Raw genomic sequence first — 23,117 nt, 5'->3', positions numbered from 1 at the left:
TGTTAGGTAAGAATATGGGTTCAGGGTCCGAGTTCTGGATTTGAATCCTGGTTTTGCCACTTGGTCCCTCTGTTGCTTTGGGCTCTTTAGAGTCTCAAATTTCCTTACCTCTAAAATGGAGACAGTGGGGTGCCTGGGTGGCTCAGTCGGTTGAGCATCCGACTTCAGCTCAGGTCCTGATCTCGCCGTTCATGAGTTTGAGCCCCAGGCTGGGTTCAGTGCTGACAGCTCAGAGCCTGGAGCCTGCTTCAGATTCTGTGTCTCCCTCTCTCTCTGCCCCTGACCTACTCGCATTCTGTCTTCGTCTCTCTCAAAAATAAACACTAAAAAAAATTTTTTTTTAATGGAGACAGTAATCATTTCCATTGAGGAAGATACTTAAGAAAATAGAGAGCAGCTAACATAGGTTTACCATATAATAAGCACTAAAACATTGACTTTATTTTATTATGTTTTAAAATCATATTTTATCCAGTTTAAAAAAACTCCAAAACACTGTTGGTAATACATGCACATGAACAACACAAACCCACAATAAAACACATAGAAATAAGTTAATATGAACAACTGCACTCTCCATCAACATTTCAGACAACAAGGCTGAAGTTAACGCTCCAAATCCAGGTTAGAACTCACCAGTGAGGAAGTAAGAAAGAAAGTGGAGGACATAACTTTGGGACAACAGATGGGGCAGAAATATCATCACATAAATTATGAGGAAATTGGTTGTTTAAAAATTTGTAAAAACTAGGAGAGAGAAGTCATTGATCCTTCAGGATTGGGTGAAAGGTGTGTAAGATTCAAGAGTAAACTCCAGAATCAAAGTTTTTGCTCTTAGGATCCATAAAATTTCATAGTCTTGGGGCCAGCAGATCCGTCACAGACAAGAAGCCACTCTACTGAGAAGCCTTCCCAGTGCCCCCTTCACATCCTTGTTCCTCAGGCTGTAGATGAAGGGGTTCAGCATAGGAGTGACCACAGTGTACATCACCGAGGCCACTGAGACTTTCTTGGGGGAGTGAGTCACTGCAGAAGTGAAGTAAACTCCAACACCTGTCCCATAAAATAAAGAAACCACTGAGAGGTGAGACCCACAGGTGGAAAATGCTTTTTGCCTTCCCCCAGCTGAAGACATCTTCCTTATGGATGAAGCAATTCGTGAGTAGGAGAAAAGGATCCCGACAAGGGGGAAAACGCCTAGCACACCAGTCATAAAGTATATCAATGTGCGGTTCAGGAAGGTGTCAGAGCAGGCCAACTTGAGAATCTGTGTCAGTTCACAGAAGAAATGTGGAATTTTGAGATCTCCACAGAATCTCAGATGCATCATCAGAAAGATATGAAGAAGGGAGGTCATGACACCAATAAACCAGGTAACAAAAACCAGCAGGCCACAGAGGGGTGGGTTCATGATGACCATGTAGTGCAGGGGGTGGCAGATGGCCACAAACCGGTCATAGGCCATCACAGTCAGGAGGAGAGTGTCCAGGATAGGAAAAAACATGGAAAAATAGACCTGAGTGAGGCAGTCCATATAAGAGATGGCTTTGTTCTCTGTGTGGATGCTCACCAGCATCCTGGGCACGATGGTGGAGCTGAAACTGATGTCGACCAAGGACAAGTTGGAGAGGAAGAAGTACATGGGTGTGTGGAGGTGGGGGTCAGAGCAGATGGCCAGGATGATGAGCAGGTTCCCGAGCACAGTGATCAGGAACATGGACAGGAACAGCCCAGATATGAAGGGCTGCAGTTCTGGATCCTCAGAGAACCCAAGGAGGATGAACTCTAAAATTCCTGTTTGGTTTCCTGCTTCCATGTACCTGATATATCTATGAAGGAAGACACAAGAGCAACGTCGATTAGTAGGAAACCAGCACCCTCCATGTAACGAAAATGTTGACCATGGCTTTCGCTCAAGTCATTTATGAAGTCAGTCATTCTGTCTAAATGGGTCTCCATTCACTTATAAGTGAAACCCAAAAACATGGAGTTTCTTATGGCAACCACCGTTCTTAAGCGACATAAGTCAGTCAGAGAAAGACAAATACCATATGATTTCACTCATATGTGGAATTTAAGAAACAAAACAAATGAGCAAAGGGAAAAAAAAGAGAGAGAGAGACAAACCAAGAAACAGACTCTTAACTATAGAGAACAAACTGAGGGTTGCCAGAAGGGAGGTGAGGGGCGGGAATGGGTGAACTAGATGATGGGGATTAAGGCACCCACTTGTGATGAGCACCAGGTATTGTATGTAAGTGTTAAATTAGTAAATTCTTTAACTGAAACTAATATTACACTGTATGTTAACTAACTGGAATTTAAATAAAAACCTTTAAAAAAAGCCTTTAAAAATCCATATTATGTGTGTCAACTATATTAAAAAAAAATCCATTTTATAACACAACCAAAATGGAATCCTACAGAATAGGGTCTAGAATTCCCAATCACCTATCTTGAGCATCCATTCTTTTTTTTAAAATTTTTTAAATGTTTATCTATTTTTGAGAGACAGAGAGAGATAGAACGTGAGTGGAGGAGTGGCAGAGAGAGAGGGAGACACAGAATCCAAAGCAGGCTCCAGGCTCTGAGCTGTCAGCACAGAGCCCGACGTGGGGCTCGAACTCAGGAACGGTGAGATCATGACCTGAGCTGAAGTCAGACACTCAACCGACTGAGCCACCCAGGCTCCTCAAACATCCAATCTATTTTATTTTTTAAAATGATTTCTTTTTAAATATTTTATTACTTTTTAAGTAATCTCTATACCTAACGTGAGGCTCGAATTTGCAACCCTGAGATCAAGACTCATGTGCTCTGCCAGCTGAGCCAGCCAGGCGCCCCATAAGCATCCATTTTATAATAGTCCTGTCATATGGTCATGGAGCTTCAAAATAGGACACAGCAACATCACATACCTCCTGGTAGGAGGTACCGGAAAGGACCCAACGTTACTTCTGTGGGATTCCTCCCAAAGATGTAGGACTTCAATCTAAAGACTAGGAAGCATCAGACAAACCCAAATTGAGAGACATTCTACACAGTTTCTGACCCGTGCCCTTCAAAAATGCCAGTGTCATCAAATACAAAGAGAGTCTAGGAACAGTTCCTGATTAAAGGAAGTTTAAGAGACATGTCAACCTGGGTGCCTGGGTGGCTCAGTAGGTTAAGCATCTGACTCTTGATTTCTGCTCAGGTCATGATCTCATGGTTTGTGAGTTCAAACCCCAAGTTGGGCTCCAGTGTGGGGCCTGCTTGGGATTCTCTCTCTCTCCCTCTCTCTCTGTCCCTCTCCTCTCTCAAAATAAATAAATAAACTTAAAAAGAAAGGGAGCGACATGACAACCGAATGAAATGCATGATCTTGGATTTTCTTTTGCTACAGATGACATTCTTAGGATAACCATCAAAAGTTGTAACTGTCAACATTCTGTAAATTTGAGAGTAGCATTAGATTAATGCAACTATCTTGATTTTGATCATTGTGCCGTGGCTATGTGAAGAAAATATCTTTGATTTTAGGAAATAACCAAAGAGCTAGTGGTAAAGAGGTACCACACTTGTAGTGCACCTTACTCACAAATGGCTCTGAAGACACACGCACACACGAAGACAAAGGCAGAGAGAAAAGTGGATGAAGTAAAAAGTAAAGATAGCAAAATTTAACTTTGGGGGGATCTGGTAAAGGATATACATAGGAGCTATTTATATTGTTCTGTCGACTTTTCTGTAAATCTGAAAGGAGGTCACAATTAAAAGTTAAAAAGTAGCATTTTCACACAATGCCGAGTGGGGAAAAAAAAAAGGAAGAGAATCCATCCATAAGGTGCTGTCAGGAAAGAGTCAGACTTCTAACACTACACTTCACCCTCCCCTAGAAACCTCAGTCAGAGGGATCAGTCTGAAGTGGTCCTGAGTGAATTGTATTCTGGGTCTTAGGCGGAAGCAAACACAAATCTTCTCTGGAAGGTGCTTTCATCTGAGGATGTCTGCCTCTGTGCCCACAAGGGAGGCTGGTCTGAGATTTTCTTTCTTTTCCAGGCATGCCTGCATATGCTGGTTCCTTCCGAATTCCCAGTTTTATTAAGCACCACACTGGCCTTTCACTCCTGAAGAACCAACACTTTTGCCTTCTTGGGAATTCTAAAAATGCTGCGATTCTTCCCCCAGCCATGTAAGTACATGTAAGCCTGTGTAAGTACTGCCCTCTCTGCTGGGGCCTTTGTCTTCCCGTGATCATTCCTATCCTTATTTCTCGGATGAATCGTCACTTCCTCAGAGGAGCCTTCCCTGAACCCTCCCTGACCACCAGGCATAGTCCCCTAATCCACGCCTTTATAGCTTCCTGCATTTTTCTTCACTGCACAGATCATAGCTATATATATTTGCATTTACTTATGGAACTATTTGATTAATATCTGTCCCTCTCACCACCGAATTTTAAATCACACAAGTTCAGATCACATGTTATAAAATTTGCTTTTCCTCATATCCCCAGTGCTTTGTACTCAAAGAGTATGGAGGTAGGATAAAAGTTGAAACAAAAAATGGTCATATGTAATACAAACAAGAAATCTATAGGCTAATCTCACACTGACTATAGAAGCAACAAACTGAAAAAGGAGTAAGATGAAGCATGAATTAGATAACTCAGAAAATAATTATAGCTTCAAAACAAATCAAAATACATTTAGTAAAATCTAACCGTTACTGATGGGAAGGGAACAAAGTAAAATTTTAGTCACATGGCATAGAAGAATACTGCCGAAAGGTGAAAAAGAATAGCTATGTTAATTTTTTTTTAAATTTATTTTGAGAGGGAGAGAGAGAGAGAATCCCAAGAGATTTCCAAGCAGGCTCCTTGCTGTCAGTACAGCAACAGGGCTCGATCTCACAAACCATGAGATCATGATCTGAGCTGAAATCAAGAGCCACCCAGGAACCCCAAGAATAGCTGTTAAAGCAAGTGTTAATCCAAGATCCATTATTAAACCCCAAATAAGGAAACAAAAAAAAGGGGAAAATGAAATTATGCCTCCTGTTATAATGATTTAACATTGTTTAAATGTTCAAAAGAAATAATTCAATAATTCAATAATTATTCAATAATTCAATAATTCAAAAGAAATGCCATAAGACAGAAGAGTGAATAAAATATAATATTAGGAAATCAAAAGCAAATGTGGTTACTATCAGCTGCCGATGTGATTGTCTGCTTAGAACACCAAAGAAAGTCAACTTAAACACAGTTAGAATTAATCAGTGTCATTAGCTTCTTATGTACCTGTAAACCATCATTAAGAAAAATAAGAGACAGATCTATTCACAGTCACAATGACGACACAGATAACACCTGGCCCAGAGTGGGCATTCAGTACCTACTCCATGAATCACAGAGCGTATACAACCTGGGAGAAACCCCATGATGGCGGTGGGGTGGAAAAGGAGATAGCTTGCTGGAGTGGAGATTCTCCAATTACTGCATGCATTAGAATCACCTGGAGGGCTTACTAAAGCAGATTTCTGGGTCTCCCCCCAGAGTTTCTGTCAGCAGGTCTTGGGCAGGGCCTGGGAATATGCATTTCTAACAAGCTCCCAGAAGATACCACTGCTGCTCCAGGAACCCCACTTTGAGAACTACTGCACTAGAGGAGAACAAGGAAGGTGCAAGCAGGTGCATTAGAAACTGTTAAGAGTCCATTTGAGGGAGTGTCAACGCCAGTGACACTGAGAAAGTCACTAGTTTCCAGAATGAGGGCACCTTAGAGCTGGAGGTGATAGAAATAGCAGCAATGGAATCTAAAAAGACATAAATAATCAGAGATAAATTCCAGAAGGTAAAAATAAAAAGGGCCATGAGTCATCATCAACCCTGTTACCTCCTTCCCCTGTCCCATTTTTATCCTCCTTTCATACCTAGTACTCACTAGGACAGTGTGACTCAATTGGCTGGCATTGCATAAAGCAATACTTGTGCAACGTCTTTCTCCTCTGTTGGATGCTGAAGATAGACTCTACCAGAGAATGACGGGGAGATGGAACCTGTCACCAAATCATGTCTGTGAGAGAGGCAAGGTGTGGTCTCCTCCTGGTCAGGCGTCACTGCACAGTGGGTGAGGGTGCTAGGGAAGTATTTATGGTTTCTCAAGTCCCTGGGGGATGATTTCTCATCACTCCTCATTAAATAAATTGTTCCTCTGATGTTCTGTTCTTCCACTCATTCCGCTCCCTTGGGGTAGGGAGAAAATGGCACAACGGAACCATGTGTGCTAATTCTGTTTCCAGGAAGGCACTTTTGGAGCCAGATGGATCTCTCTGCCTCCATGGGCCTCCTCTTTCTTGGAGGATGTTTCATCACTATGGCTTTGGCTTTGAGGCAAAGCGTTCCCCCTCAGGAATGTGTCCCTGCTGCAAAGACCCATTCCCCCATAGCCACAGCACTTAGGGTCTCAAAGTAACACAGAAGGAAAGAGACATGCATCTGTCTCAGTGAATCCCTTGTGACCACGTTGTGACTGTGTAGGCTACACGGTGTTGAACATGCTGTGTAGATAAACAAAGTCCTGTTTCAAGAGATGGAGGGTGAACCGTGTAAAATGATGATACTAGGTCAAGTAATAAAGGCTGCACAATGTCCTTTGGACTTATTGACATGGAAATACAATAGAAAGTGATTTGGTGGGGTGGTGGAGATGAGTCTGCTTGTACTGGGGCTAGGGCAGTGAGAAAACTGACCTCTTGAGTGCAGAATGCTCCATCAGGAATTGTAATTGCAAGTGAAATGTATCACTTTTAATTAGTTGGGTAAATTAAAACTGGAGTGGTGAAATCAAAGTCCGATGTGTTAGTAACACAACTTTAGTAAGCAAAAGCAATTGCCTGTCCCCAAGTATTAAAATCATAGCTTGCTACCATACACACACACACACACACACACACACACACACACACACATACACACACACACACACACACACACACACACACACACATATATATATATATATATATATATATATATATATATAATTTAACAAACGTGTAATCTCAGTGGTATAATCCAACAGCTGTTGGAACCATAAGTACAAGACTTCAAATACCATATAGGAAATATCTTCATCCCTTTTAGTAAATAGTCTTAGAGAGCAGTAACTTCACTATGGCAAGATTCAAAAAAACCTATGCCAGGAATTCATATATATTTTTTTAACATTTATTTATTTTTGAGACAGAGAGAGACAGAGCATGAACGGGGGAGGGTCAGAGAGAGAGGGAGACACAGAATCTGAGGCAGGCTCCAGGCTCTGAGCCATCAGCCCAGAGCCCGACGGGGGGCTCGAACTCATGGACCGTGAGATCGTGACCTGAGCTGAAGTCGGACGCCCAACCGACTGAGCCACCCAGGCGCCCCAATGTCTATTTATTTTTGAGAGAGAGAGAGAGAGAGAGAGAGAGAGAGAGAGAGAAACAGGATAAGTGGGGGGGGGGGGGGGGGGGAGGTACACAGAGTCCGAAGCAGGCTCCAGGCTCTGAGCCATCAGCCCAGAGCCCAACGCGGGGCTCGAACTCACGGACCATGAGATAGTGACCTGAGCTGAAGTCGGACGCTCAACCAACTGAGCCACCCAGGCGCCCCAGGAATTCATATTTTTAAAGCTATGAATTGAACACATTCCTTAATAAATTTAGAAATTCTTTGAGACAAAGTGTATCAAAATATTAATTGGACAGGGTCTCTTCTACTACAAGTCTCAGTTAAAGAAAGATATTTGCAGTTTTTCAGATTTTGAAGAAATTTTCTCTGATACTCTAAGAAAGGTCTTTAGTCTGTGGGCAATTGTTTAGTGCCTTAGTTGAACCTTTCACGGTAAAAATATCCTTTTTTTCTTTTCCTGATAATTTCCTAGCAAAACTTTGATAACTGAAAAAATATGTTTTTTCTGTTTTATTTGTCTAAAAGTCTTTCTCCTTATTTTGTGTGTAAGATTCTGAGCTGTATATATAGCTGACCAAAGCTACAAGCTCAGATGGGGGGGAGGGGCGGGGAATGGCTTTAAAACTTCTGTTGGTTGTACACCCATGTTCATGGCAGCACTATTTGCATAGCCAAGAGGTGAAAGCCACCCAAGGGTCCATAGACCGATGAATGTGTATACATACAAGGAATATTACTCAGCCTAAAACAGGAAGGAAATCCTGACACATACTACAACATGGATGAACCTTGAAGACATTGTGCTGAGTGAAACAGACCACTCAAGAAAGGACAGATATTGTCAGCTTACACGAAGTAAGCTTACACTAAGTCCCTAGGGTAGTCATATTCAGAGAGACAGAAAGCAGATGGTGGGAGCCACGGTTGGGACAGGGGTTGGGGGAGTTAGTGTTTAATGGAGACCGAGTTTTGGTTGGAGAAGATGAGAAAGTTCTGGAGGTGGATGGGGGGGATGGTTACACAACAATGTCAATGTACTTAACGTCACTGAGCTGCACTAAAAGTGGTTAAAATGGTATCTTTTATGTCACATACATAATATATGTATATATTATATTTTACCACAATACCAACAAAACAAGTTAAAATAAGAACTTCTGCTAGACATTGGTCACCTGATTTCAGGTGACAAAATTAATCAACGTTTTGACCTTTGACAGGAAACTCGTCGGATTCATTAATTATTTCCTAAGAACGTCTCTTAACTTTGTCCACCGTATTGTTTCTGAAAAGTTTTTACAAAACACATCTTTTTTCATTTTGCTCCATCGCAGCAAATTGTAACTGCCATCCGTGCGGACACACCTTCTTCAGGCTCTGTTTCTTTACATTGTGCTCATTGTATACCTTCCTGCGTCTCCACTCAGCTCTGCACCATACTTCATTTGGAATTCAAAACACGTTCACACTTACTTTCTAAACTAGAAAAAAAGAATTGTACTGTAAGGGAAAGGAAATATTTCGATTTAATTCCCAATTACAATCTACATGGTATCCCTGTAACTTGTGCTTTAATTCTTATGAAGACATTATCATGTTACATTGGTGCATTAAGAAAATCACTCAAACTGAACGAATCTGTTGTAGTAATGAGATGGTCTGCAACATACACACAGGACGATACACTCAGTTATGAAAGTTGAAATGTAATATCAACAAGGAAATAAAGGTTTGTGTATAAACAACGGATTTTTTTAACTTGTGGTAAAATACACATAAAATCTGCCATGTTAACCACTTAAAAATTTTTTCATGTTTATTTTTGAGAGAGAGAGTGAGAGGGAGAGAGAGCAGGGGAGGGGCAGAGAGAGAGGCAGAGAGAGACTGAACCCATGAAATGTGAGATCATGACCTGAGCTGAAGTTGCACACTTAACTGACTGAGCCACCCGGGCACCCCTCACACTATATTTAAATAAAAATGATTTACGTTTTTAAAAATGAAATTTCTCTGGCAATAGGACTTAACTGCTTCCTGATCTATAGGGTTTAGATGCCACCCCATTACTAATTCCCCAGTGCTCTTGAGGCACATGCCATACATGTTCTTCTCTGCTGGAGGTCCTTGTGGCAACCTCAGGGGCTTGATTCTTATCAAATGTTTAACCACTTTCAGTTTTGCATTCCCTGAAGGGATAGTGTTACGAACTTGAGGAGTATGTGCTTTTTCTAACCCAAGCACCTTTATTATATCTTTTTCCCAATATGGACATCTTTTTGTACTTTTTAGTCTGGTAACAATATGCAGTTTATGATGGTGCTAAAGATTCCCACCATATTTTTCATGATCTGCAGGTGAAAGCTGAAACACTTTTCTTTTATTGTAGTTTATTTATTTTTTTATATTAAATATAATTTAATTGTCAAATTGTTTTCCATACAACACCCAGTGCTCATCCCAACAGGTGCCCTCCTCAATGCCCATCACCCACTTTCCTCTCTCCCCCACCCCCCAAGTTCCTCCACATCTTTTCATGGCTTGATAGTTGATTTCTTTTTAGTGCTGAATGATAATCCACTGTCTGGACGCACCACACGTTATTTATCCATTCACCCATTGAAGGACATCTTGGTTGCCTCCAACTTTTGGCAATTATGAATAAAGAAACCACAAACATCCATGTGCAGGCTTGTGTGTGCATATAAGTTTTCCAGTCCTTTGGGTAAATTCCAAGGAGGGTAACTGCTGGATCATGTAAGAATACGTTTAGTTTTGTAAGAAACCACCAAACTCTCTTCCAGAGTGGCTTACCATTTTGCATCCCCACCAGCAATGAATGAGAGGTCCCTTGTTCCATATCCTTGTCAGCATTTGGTGTGGTCAGTGTTCTGGATTTTCAGTGATATGTCACTGTCATTTTAATTTGCATTTTCTTGATAACACATCATGTGGAGCATCTTTCCATATGCTCATATCTTCTTTGGTGAGATTTCTGTTCAGGCCTTTGGCCAAATTTTAAACCAGATTGTTCTCTTATTGTTGAGTTTTAAGAGTTCCTTGCATATTTGGGATGGCAGTCCTTTGTCAGTCGTGTTTTTTGCAATTTCCCCCTCCCCAGTCTGTGGCTTATTTTCTGATTCTCTCAGGATTCTCTTTCTCAGGGCAGAAGTTTTTAATCTCAATAAAATTCAACTTATCAATTATTTCTTTGATGAATTGTATCTTTGGTGTTGTGTCTAAAAAGTCATTGTAGGGGTGCCTGACTGGTACCTGGTCCCAGTAGAGCAAGCAACTCTTGATCTCAGGCTCCATGCTCAGTGCAGAGCCTGACTGGGGGCTCCAGTCTCACGACTGAGAGATCACAACCTGAGCCAAAATCAAGAGTCAGATGTTCAACCGACTGAGCCATCGAGGCACCCTACCTGTGGATATTGTAAATATACTGCCACTGGCAGGGTGCCTGGCTGGCTCAGTCGGTTGAGCGCCAGACTTCGGCTCAGGTCATGACCTCACAGTTTGTGGGTTCGAGCCCCACGTCGGGCTCTGTGCTGACAGCCCAGAGCCTGGAGCCTGCTTCAGATTCTGTGTCTCCCTCTCTCTGTGCCCCTTCGTGGCTCACACTCTGTCTGTCTCTCTCTCAAAAATAAACATTAGAAAAAAAATTTAAAAATACATTTACTGCCACCAGCTTCAGCCTAGAACCAATTTAATCAGAATTTCTACATATGAGGTGTTTGAAGGTCCTAACATCCAGAGTTGAGAAACTGCCTGAGATAGTGCTTGGCACTTAGAAATTTTTCATTAATATTACCTATTATGACTCTCATTAATATCTACTACCTATATTAAAAGTATTAACACTCAGGATTATTAGCTTCAGGACTCACAGAGATTTAAATTATTACCAGTAAAGGGCTCCTGGGTGGCTCAGTCGGTTGAGCGTCCAACTTCAACTCAGGTCATGATCTCACGGTTCGTGGGTTCGAGCCCCGCGTCGGGCTCCGTGCTGACAGCTCGGAGCCTGGAGCTTGCCTCGGATTCTGTGTCTCCCTCTCTCTCTGCCCCTCCCCTGGTCATGCTCTCTCTCTCTCTGCCAAAAATAAACATAAAACAAATTTAAATTATTACCAGTAAAATTTGAGTTTTCTTGGTATTCTTGCATGATACTATTCCTCTGTGGATCTTACTCCCAATAGCTACCATGCCAAGAGTTTGGTGGGTGTATTTTCCTGTCAATGTCTCCATAATGTCAGCATTTATTTATGTATCCATAAACAGGTTTCACAAAATCTTACCTAAAAAGCACCTAATGTTCACCTAAATAGTATATTACACATATTTCCCCGTAATCTTATTCATTTACCACAACCCTGTGTTTTACGTGTCTTTGTAAACTCCATTCATCTACTTCAAACACTTTAACTGACATATGGCATTACCTGAGGGAGAGAGATCATTTTATCAGTTTCTTATTACGACAATCCAATGGAAATCAGTGTTTTTGCTCCATACTGTACAAGTGTGAATATCTGTGTGGTATGTTAGTGGAGAGCAGTTGTCTGGCTTCTAAAATTGACGCATGTTCATTTTTACTACTTTTTAAAAATGTTTATTTATTTTGAGAGAAAGAGAGAGAGAAAGAGTGAGAGCATGAACGAGCAGGGGAAGGATAGAGAGAGAGAGGGAGAGAGAATCCCAAGCAGGCTCTGCACTCTTACCACAGGGAGGCTTGATCTCATGAACAGTGAGATCGTGACCTGAGCCGAAAACGAGCCAGACACTTAACTGACTGAGCCACCCAGGTGCCCCTGTTCATTTTTATTATTAATTGTCTACATGTGTTGTCCTGTTACAAAATCAGTTGCTATCCACTGGTGCAGCCACTCTGGAGAACAGTATGGAGGTTCCTCAAGAAACTAAAAATAGAACTACCCTTCAATCCATCAATTGCACTACTAGGTATTTACCCAAAGGATACAAAAAATACAGATTCGAAGGTGTACATGCACCTGAATGTTTATAGCAGCATTATCAACAATAGCCGTATCATGGAAAGAACCCAAATGTCCATTGACTAATGAATCAATAAAGAAGATGTGGTATACATATACAATGGAATATTATTTATCCATGAAAAGAATGAAATCTTGCCATTTGCAACCACATGGGTGGAGCCAGAGTGTATTATACTACCTGAAATGAGTCAGTCAGAGAAAGAAAAATACCATATGATTTCACTCATATGTGGAATTTAAGAAACAAAATACATGAAAATAAGCAAAGGGAAGGAAAAATAAGATAAAAACAGAGAGGAAGGCAAACCATAAGAGATTCTTTTTTTTTAATTTTTTTTAATGTTTATTTATTTTTGAGACAGAGAGAGACAGAGCATGAACGGGGGAGGGTCAGAGAGAGAGGGAGACACAGAATCTGAAACAGGCTCCAGGCTCAGAGCAGTCAGCACAGAGCCCGATGCGGGGCTCGAACTCACAGACTGCGAGATCGTGACCTGAGCCAAAGTTGGACGCTTAACCAACTGAGCCACCCAAGTGCCCCAAGAGGTTCTTAAATACAGAGAACATACAGAAGGTTGCTGGAGGGAAGGTGGGGTGGGGATGGGCTGAATGGGTGATGGGCATTAAAGAGGGCATTTGTTGGGATGAGTCCTGGGTGACACATGTAAGTGATGAATCACTAGGTTCTACTCCTGAAACCAATACTACACTGTATGTTAACTAACTTGAATTAAAGCAAAATAAAATTTATGGGGCACTTGAGTAGCTCAGTTGGTTGAGTGTCTCACTTCAGCTCAGGTCATGATCTCATGGCTCATGGATTAGAGCCCTGCATTGGGCTCTGTGCTGACAGCTCAGAGCCTGGAACCTGCTTCAGATTCTGTGTCTCCCTCTCTCTCTATGCACCCACCAATCATGCTTTGTCTGTCTCTCTCTCAAAAATAAAAAAAAAAAATAACAAAATAAAATTTTAAAAAGATGTGGTATATATAATGGAATATTACTCAGCCATCAAAAATAATGAAATATTGCCATATGCAATGATGTGGATGGAGCTAGAATGTATTATGCTAAGTGGAATAAGTCATTAGAGAAAGACAAATACCATATGATTTCACTCAGATGTGGAATTTCAGAAACAAAACAGATGAACATATGGGAAGTGGGGGAGGAAGAGAAGAGAGGGAAACAAACCATAAGAGATTCTTAACGATAGAGAACAAACTATGGGTGATGGAGGGAGGTGGGGGATGGGCTAGATGGGTGATGGGTACTAAGGAGGGCACTTGTGATGAGGACTGGGTGATGTAAGTGATGGATCACTGAATCATACTCCTGAAACCAATATTGCACTGTATGGTAATTAAAATTTAAATTAAAAAATAGTTGCTATCAACCACATCTTATTATTATCGAGGTATGCCATCAAAATTATCCTTAAAATCTGTGTAGGAAGAATGATTCTGTTGCTTACAAGGAGAGGTTTGAACTAAGGATGCATCCTGGCAATTAAAAAAATTTTTTTAAATGTTTTTATTTATTTTTGAGACAGAGACAGAGCATGAGCAGGGGAGGGGCAGAGATAGAGGGAGACACAGAATCTGAAGCAGGCTCCAGGCTCCGAGCTGTCAGCACAGAGCCCGACGCGGGGCTCAAACTCACGGAGTGTGAGATCATGACCTGAGCAGAAGCTGGACCCTTAACCGATGAGCCACCCAGGCGCCCCTGGCAATTTTTAAAGTAAGTGTTTTAATTGAAATATAACAGAAAAGGTAAACAAATCATATGTATATTCAGCTCAATAAAATGTTATGAAGTGGACATACTTGTGTAACCACCAACCAGATTAAGCTATAGAACATAACCAGCACCTCAGAAGTATCTTACATTACTCCTGAAAGATCACTGCTATTCTGACCTCCATCACCGAAATTTGATTTGTCCATTTTGGGCCTTTATATAAATGAGATCATACTGGAAAAAACGTTTAAAAGGATGATCCCATGATAGCCCCACATGAAAATTTCCATATCTCAGCATGCTTACTGGGCTGTAAAAGGCACTATACTACTTGTAGAAAATCCTATAATCTGAAATGTTAGTGCCATACTGGCCCCTGTGTTATGGACTGGCTCATGTCCATAAATCGCAGGTGAGCTCACTGACTCCAGAGAGAAGGAATCATTGGTTCTGCCTTTGTTTGCCCATCTGGGATGAAGTAAGTTTGAACGGATCACTCATTTAGCTCTGGTGGGGCAGGACAGAGCCCTGGGATGGGAAGGAGGAGATGAACGTTTGAGTCTGAATCTTTCACCCCCTATATGCAGAGTGTGTGTAAATCTCTCAACCTCTCTCTGCTCATGTTCCTTTTTGGGAAAGAAGAATATAGCACCCATCTATCTCTAGGAAGCGTGTGGTACTAAAGGATGTTTGAAATTTAATAAATATTTGATCACTGTGTTTTGTTTTGTTTTTTAAGAGAGAGAGAGAGAGAACGAACAGGGGAGGGGCAGAAGGATCAAGAATCCCAAGTAACCTCCATGCCCAGCATGAAGTCTGACTGGGGCTTGATCCCATGCCCTTGAGATCGTGACCTGAGCTGAAATCAAAAGTTGGTTGCAGGGCACCTGGGTGGCTCAGTCAGTTAAGTGTCCGACTTCGGCTCAGGTCATGATCTCACGGTTCACGAGTTCGAGCCCCGTTTTGGGCTCTGTGCTGACAGCTCGGAGCCTGGAGCCTGCTTCAGATTCTGTGTCTCCCTCTCTCTCTGCCCCTCCCCCCCCCCACTCTCTCTCTCTCTCTCTCCCTCTCTCTCTCTTTCTCAAAAATAAATAAACATTAAAAAAAAAAATTGGTTGCTTAGCCAACTGAACCACCCCGGCACCCCTGGTCACTGTTTTTTACTAAAGAATATGAATTTTTATTCGATTGGCAAGTTTTTGATGAATACAATCCCAATCTTCTATCTAAGGACACTGGAGCATGGAATGAGTTGATATCCCGAAATCCTGAATTTTCTACATAGCAGCCAGAGAAAACTTAAAAAGCAAAAAAGAGCATCACATCACATAGTGTTGGCTATAAAGCCTTCCAGTGCCCATTTCTCTTATGTTAAAACCCTAACTCCTGACACGGGCCTTGATTTTTGACCACACAATCTCACACCATTTTCCACATTGGTCACTATTCTTCCACAACGCAGACCTGTGACTCAATTATGGCAAATGAGTTCATGCCTCAGGATCTTTGCACATGTTCTTTCCTCTCCCACGAGTGCCAGATATGCTTTTCTCCCCCGAATCTTTTGCATGGTTGGCACTTCTCATCATTTGAATCTTAGCTCCAAATGTCACTTCCTCTGAGAAGCCCCCAGGCATCCTCCAGCACATAACCCTGTTTTATTTTAATCAGATGAGTCATTATCTATTAAACTGTTAATTTGTGGGGCCCCTGGATGGCTCAGTCGGTTGTCTGATTCTTGGTTTTGGCTCAGATCATGATCTCAAGGTGCATGGGTTCAAGCTCCGTGTCAAGCTCTACAGTGACAGCATGGAGCCTGCTTTCGATTTTCTCTCTCTCCCCCTCTCTCTCTTTGCCCCTCCCCTGCTTACTCTCTGTCTCTCAAAAAAAAAAAAAAAAACCGGTTAATTTGTTTATCCTTTGTCTCCATGCATAACGCCATCTACAACTAGAAGGCAATTCCATAAGGACAGGGTCCTTGTCTTGTTTACTGCTCCATCATGTATGCGCTCAATATCTATTGAAGGTGCTCAAAAAATATTTTTATGCTGAATTCCAAGTGAACAAGAGGGCATCTGCTAGGCTGACTGCAAAATAGGTCACAGGGTTCTGTGAAGGTCCTGACACACCAGTCATCCAGACACTCCTGACCTCAGGCTCGCTCTCTCAAGACACAATGGGGGTCATGTGCCCGTTTAGGTCTGAGTGTGGTCAAGATCATTGCGCTGTCACTCTGGTGGCCTTTGGAAAGCTGGCCCCCCTCTCACCCTCTCTCCCCCTTATCTCCACTGCTTTGATTTTTCTTCCAGAAAGTAGTCTGTAGGCATCCCTGGGAACCTTGGAGAACCTTGCTCTGGACAAGCAAGACTTGACCAAAGATGTTTCTTGATCCTTAGATTTGTACAGAACCAGAGATGGAGTGAGATGTTCCCTTAGGAAGAGAAAGACCCAGTGGGGACTGAGGACTGTGGCTGAAGGACGTGTATGCTAGGTGGGGTGGCATGGATCCTCTATGTGGCTCCAACTCTGCTCCCTGTGGGTAGACACAGCAGAAAAGATCACCTCTCTGACCCTTGAGAGGGGGTGGAGAGTCTCCAGAAACAGACAATCAAAACAGCCATTTATTTAATGAGAAGTGAGGGAATTCAGTCCCAAATGATTTCACCTCAGACTCACCACTCCCATACCAGAAGGAAAGGCCCTTAGGCCACGCCAGGTATCATTGTGGCCCTGAGTCCCCATGCTCAGCTCTTTGTCCCTGCTTCTCTGTCTGTATTTGTCTTCCATTGGGAGAAGCTAATATAATAGAGCCCAAACCTTTAGCAATTCCATTGTGATGCCCCAGCACTGGCTCAGAAACTGCTGTGGTGAAGAGGTAAGAAGGGGGTCAGGCAAACCTTTTTGCCTGCATGCTTTCTTGGCACATACATAGGGATGCAGAGGGAGGAAATGCCCACCCAAATTGAGTAGACGTCCCTGGCTCTAGACAGGTGTCTCCAAGCCACACTGCACTGTATGTTCTTACCTTATCTCTAGCTCTGCTCTCCTTTCACTGCCTCTTGTTTCTGGGTCTCCCCCTCCATACTCCCTCTTCACCCACTTGAACATTTTAATCCCTTTTGTTTTCTAGAGGGAACTTCCCACATCTACACAGCATCTCCCTTGTGCCTAACACTGAGCTAGGTACTGAACAGAAGGAGTTAACTAAAATGTGTCACTCCCCTGGGAGGATGAGAGCCTTGGGAACAAACCCAGGCATGCAATGTGACAGCTTGCCCCATGTGTGGTCCAGTTTCTACAAGGTGCAGAGGAAGTGCAAAGAGAGAGTGGTCAGCACTGCTTGGGAGCTGTCAATGAAGAGTTCAGGACAGAGAGTGGAAGGAGGGATAGGACTTTCCCAGGTGAATAGGGAGAAAGGGGACTCCAGTGGGAGGTAAAAGCAAAGGTCCAGAGCTACTAAACTGCTCTGGATGTACCCAGCGTTGTAAGAAACGTGGAGTATCTAATGGCAAAGCATTGTTTTCCGATAGATAAAAATGTGACTCTCATACAAATATATAGTGAGTATATGTCAAAGACTTAATTATTAATGAGGGAGCCAGGAGAGTAAAGCTAGTTTGCTGAGCATTTGGGGAACAGGGATTTATATAGATAGGGAAGGAATAATGACATTAATTTTCCAAGTTGGAAGCAAAAATACAGGAAAATAAAACCATAGCTTTTGGGGTTATCTTCTCTATCAGATGGAGATATCCCACAGGGCAATGAACAATAAACTTTGGGGTGATCTTCTTAGCTGAATGGAAACATTTGCATCTCTAGTGAACAAAAATCACGTGTCTTTTATTAATCAGTGTTAGCACTGATGTCATAGAGTCTAGGTCTCAAGCCAAAGAAGGAATATTCCCCCAGAAGATGGGACAATTAAGTTGACCTCTTAGGCAATACTTCATGTAATGTTAAAGGAAGCACAGCTATCCTTTTGAGTAATTTAAAAGCTTTGGGTAATTTCCTCCTCAATACAAAAAGGATGGATCAGAAGACAGGAGGGGGTTGGTGGAATGGGTGAGGAAGCCAGAGCAAGAACACAGGGGCCAAACCATGGAGGGCAGTGGGGTTTGGAACCTTCCCCTGGAGGACTGCTGAGCCACTGAATGACTTTTAAAGATGTGGACAATGATGACTGCATCCTGACTCCCCTGCATAACAGGCTAGCAGGGTGCCAATGTATGTGAAGCCCAAATGAGAAGCTATGAGGACCTGAACTAAAGCCCCATTGGCGAGTGAAGGCATCCAGTGAAAGTTCTTGCTGCCATTTTGATATCAAAGACAGAGTCTCCCTAAATACCAACTTTCATGTACAAGGCTTACAGCACAGCCGTCCTCACCCATTCCTGACTCCCCATGTCCCATGCGTGGTGGGCCTCCCATGCTCTCGTTGATAGTTCCTTTTATCTGTCTTCCTGTGATCCATTGGAGTCCCAAAGCAATCAAATCAACCTTTGTCATCTAGGCTGACTATGCTCCTCTCATATCTGAAAAATCTGCCCTAAATCAGATCTTTCATTCTGTGTGCCACACACACACCACCACTGACAACATACTCAGAATCAAAGCAAGTATCTCCCATTCTTTGCTGGGGTCATCAGCTTGTCTGCCTCCCATCAGAGGCCTGCAGGCAGTGAATAAATTATATTTATAAATTATAAATTATAAATTTCCCTCCTTTCAGACTTTAATTTGCCTTTTCTTAAAAAAATTTTTTAATGGTTATTTATTTTTGACAGAGAGAGACAGAGCATGAGCAGGGGAGGGGCAGAGAGAGAGGGAGACACAGAATCCAAAGCAGGCTCCAGGCTCTGAGCTGTCAGCACAGAGCCCGACGTGGGGCTTGAACTCACAGACCACGAGATCATGACCTGAGCCGAAGTCAGATGCTCAACCGACTGAGCCACCCAGGCGCCCCTAATTTGCCTTTAAATGTTGTTGGGTATTATTGATAAACACATAATTATTGCATGTACTTTATGTTCTAAAAGTTTTTTTTTAAGTTTATTTATTTTGAGAGAGAGGGAGTTGGGGGGGGGGATGCAGAGAGAGGGGCAGAGAAAGGAGAGAGAGAATCCCAAGCAGGCTATGCACCGTCAGCACAGAGCCCGATGTGAGATCATGAACTGTGCCAAAGTCAAGAGCCGGATGCTTAACCGACTGAGCCACCAGGTGCCCCTGTATGTACTTTAAACAATTGATCCAATTCTTTGTAAATTCATTGTTCTTCTGTTTAGGAATTTTGCATGCTTTTTCTTAAATGTATATAAAATTGAAGACAGCTGCCCCTGAGTTTAGAAATTACCTCCTGTTGCAGAGACCTAATATGCAAACAGAAACCAGGCTTACTTCTTTTTTTTTTTTAACAGAGCGCAAAAAAAAGGGCTCTCATTCTCTTTATGTTCAGTTGAAAAGCCTTCAAGATAGATGGTTCTTGGTTAAAGGATTTTATGGTAGAGAAATTATACCTTACCAAATTTGTAGTACCCTACAAATTTCTTCTGTCACTCATCCAACCAATAGAGACAGAGCAGCAGGTACTGTGCTAAGTGTTTGGAGTATGAAATAAAAATGAAATAGAAGATGCAGAGTCGTCCTAACCTAAAGAAATAGAAAGAACTACAATACAAACATACAGGGTATAATTAGAATGTATGGTCTGATTTAGTCCTTGGGACTGAAGCATATTATGGTAACTTGATCATTATCATTGTGACAGAGGGACAGATTGGGACAGCAATGGAGACATTACTATAATTGTTGAAGAATTATCTATAAAAGTCTTTGCACAGCATCCTTCTCTGAGTCAGACTTCAGATGAGAATGTTCCGTTCCCAGATACTGGTAAGATACCGAACAGATACTGGTAAATGGCATGAGAGCAAAAAATATCATTAAATTCTGCAATTCCTCATGATTTCCCTCTTCTCTCTGTTTCCCTGGACTTGAAGACACCACAGCTAACAGGGCAGAAAGGAGATGCCCATGAGGCTGATGGTCCTTTCACAGGAACTACACAACAGAGGTAGAACAACCGAGTTGGGGATGATGCAGAGGAGACCCGCCCCCCCCCCCACCCTGCATGGTGTGGGACATTCATTTTAATGATGTGATCCTGGGGGCACCTTGATCTCAGGGTCGTGAGTTCGAGCCCCACATTGGGTGTAGAGATTACTTAAAAATAACTAAAAAATAAATAAAGAGATGGTCCCAGTAGCAGTGGTAGAAGCAGGGAAGGGAGGGTATTTACTGAGGAGACTTTGTTCAACGAAAGAAATCACGACTCTTAGGTAAGATAAGACTTCATGAATGAACGAGTTTATTGCATATGGCGCAATCTTGTTTTGTCACTGTCTTAACATTATTCTTGCCTCTTCCCAGGCAATTTCCATAAATCATATGGAAGCAGGGAACCAAACAGCTATTTCAAAATTCATCCTTCTGGGGCTTTCAGAAGATATAAACCTGCAGCCCCTCCTTTTTGGGCTGTTTCTCTATATGTACCTGGTCTGTGTTTTAGGGAACCTACTCATCGTTCTGGCCATCAGCTCTGACCCCCACCTCCACACCCCCATGTACTTCTTCCTCACCAACCTGTCCCTCACTGATATCTGTTTCACCTCCACCACTGTCCTCAAGATGTTAGTGAACATCCAGACACGGAGCAATGCCATCACGTATGAAGGCTGCCTTACCCAAATGTGTTTTTTCATGATTTTTGCTGGATTAGATAATTTGCTACTGACCGTGATGGCCTATGATCGGTTTGTGGCCGTCTGTCACCCCCTGCACTACCTGGTCATCATGAACCCTAGCCTCTGTGGTCTCCTGCTTCTGCTTTCTTGGTTAATCTGCCTGACATATTCTTTGTTGCAAAGTCTGATGGTTTTGAGGGTGGCCTTCTGCAAAGAGACAGAAATCCCCCACTTCTTCTGTGAACTTGCTCAGATCCTCAAGCTTGCCTGTTCTGACACCCTTGTCAATGACATCCTACTGTATTTTGTAACTGGCCTGTTGGGTGTTATTCCCCTGACTGGGATCCTTTTCTCTTATTCTAGAATTATCTCCTGCATAATGGGCATTTCTTCTGCTGTGGGGAAGTACAAAGCGTTTTCCACCTGTGGGTCCCACCTCTTGGTGGTCTCCTTGTTCTATGGTGCAGGCCTTGGGGTCTACCTCACTTCTGGAACAGCCCATCCGTCCAGAAAGGGTTCAATAGCCTCAGTGATGTACACAGTGGTCACCCCCACGCTGAACCCCTTCATCTACAGCCTGAGGAACAGGGACATGAAAGGGGCTCTGAGGAGACTTTTCAGGAGAGGAGCTTACTTCCAGTGATAACCAAAGTTAAAGACGGACAACAGAGATCAACAGTGCTGATAACTGGTGTCCTTGAATATGTAATCTGAAGAAAGGACATAAATACTATTAATGGTTTACTAGAAGAAAAACACTCCTGAACACAGACGTGAAGTAGCACACCAAAAGTCTTGTCATACATCCAAGAAAAAGAATGTTCAACCAATAACTACACTTCTCATGAAAGCACACTATTTCAAGGACACAGACTCCTGTAAGCATCAAGGGAGAAGGCAAGGAGTGCACTGGGAAGATGGGGGACAGGAGTGACAAGTGTTTCACATTACTGACTCATGTTTGCCCTTCTCAGTTATGTTCTAGCTTCTAGCACCACGAATGCTGGACCATGGCTTCCCTGGTCTCAGTGTGGAAACCACTATCTATCATATGGATCTCCCTCACCCCATTAAATTTTACTTACGGAATCTTGCTTGGGTGGTGCCCGTTGACCTATACTGAGGATGTTAATAAGAATCTTCTTCAAGAAACTCATTGTAGCGTCTATTTTAAGTGAAAGAAAGCCCTGGTCTACTTGCGGTCTTCCTTGCCTGGTGCACATTTTGCCAAATCTTCACACACCTGGCTCCCTCTCATAGTCAGGCTTCAAATCAAAACTCACAGCTCTTCAGAGACCTACCTTGACATCCTACCAGGTCCAGTTTTCATAGCACTTGCCATATTTTGAGGCACAGCAGAGCACAGTGGCTAAGAGGGCTCTGGGTTCAAATCTGCCATTATTCACTAATGGCATGCTCTTACACAATTTACTTCTCTGTGTCTCTATGCCCTCATCTGTAATAATGATGACAATACATTTCCTGAAGAGTTCTGGTGGGGATTAAATGTTACACCTAAGAGTGCTCAGAGCAGTGTCTGGCATAAGGACTCAGTGTTAGCCACCATGATCCATGAGGGCCACCAGCATCTGTGTTGTCCCAGAAAAGGTGCAGAGACTGGGAACAGCCAGCCATTCCTTTGACCCTATTAACTACAGTAGCTTGCACTGCCATGGAGTGAGGAGGATGGCACAGAGGAGGGATTCATTACCAGCAGAACAGAGTTGGAAAACCTGACCAGAGAGGGTTGAACAGGATATGAGTCTAGATGGAGCTGAGTGCATCTCCAGAGCTGACTCAGGGCATCAAGGAAGCCACATAGGAGACGCGCTCTGTTCAAAGCTTAGCCCTCTGAACAGCCCTAGGAACACCACATGCAGGAGGTCAGATCTGTACAGACCAGGAAATGGCCCCAGAGACCCCCCACAACAGGGAACCAAGAGGACAAAGCATCCTTTATACCAGTTGAGCTGGATTGGGTAGAATGGATAGATTCTCTTGAACTGAAAGCAAAAAAAATATTTTAGGTTGACTTGAGGACTACTGTACCCTCTTGATTATCACTACATTTGGACTTAGGCAGATTCTAATGTTTGAATCCTAACTTTACCATTTACTAGGATATTTACTCTGTCTCTAAGCAGCCTCACATTCTTCATTTGTAAATAACTGTTGGGGTGATTA

At 42.7% G+C, this 23,117-nt stretch overlaps 2 protein-coding genes across 2 annotated transcripts; one reads left to right on the top strand and one right to left on the bottom strand.

Moving 5' to 3' along the window:
• Positions 1–535: 535 nt before the first annotated feature.
• LOC109254148 (olfactory receptor 7D2) lies at positions 536–1,843 on the bottom strand. Its single transcript, XM_019427827.2, has one exon. It carries the CDS (start codon positions 1,814–1,816, stop codon positions 878–880), a length of 939 nt encoding a protein of 312 aa, XP_019283372.1. The 5' UTR covers positions 1,817–1,843; the 3' UTR covers positions 536–877.
• An 18,704-nt stretch (positions 1,844–20,547) lies between these two features.
• LOC109254146 (olfactory receptor 7D4-like) lies at positions 20,548–21,576 on the top strand. The gene has a single exon (XM_019427824.2). The coding sequence runs from the start codon at positions 20,548–20,550 to the stop codon at positions 21,574–21,576; it is 1,029 nt and encodes a 342-aa protein (XP_019283369.1).
• Positions 21,577–23,117: the final 1,541 nt, after the last annotated feature.

Source organism: Panthera pardus, unplaced genomic scaffold, assembly GCF_024362965.1.
Source record: "Panthera pardus isolate Hobbes unplaced genomic scaffold, ASM2436296v1 HiC_scaffold_8, whole genome shotgun sequence".
Classification (NCBI taxonomy): domain Eukaryota; kingdom Metazoa; phylum Chordata; class Mammalia; order Carnivora; family Felidae; genus Panthera; species Panthera pardus.
This window is presented reverse-complemented; position numbering and strand designations above follow the sequence as displayed.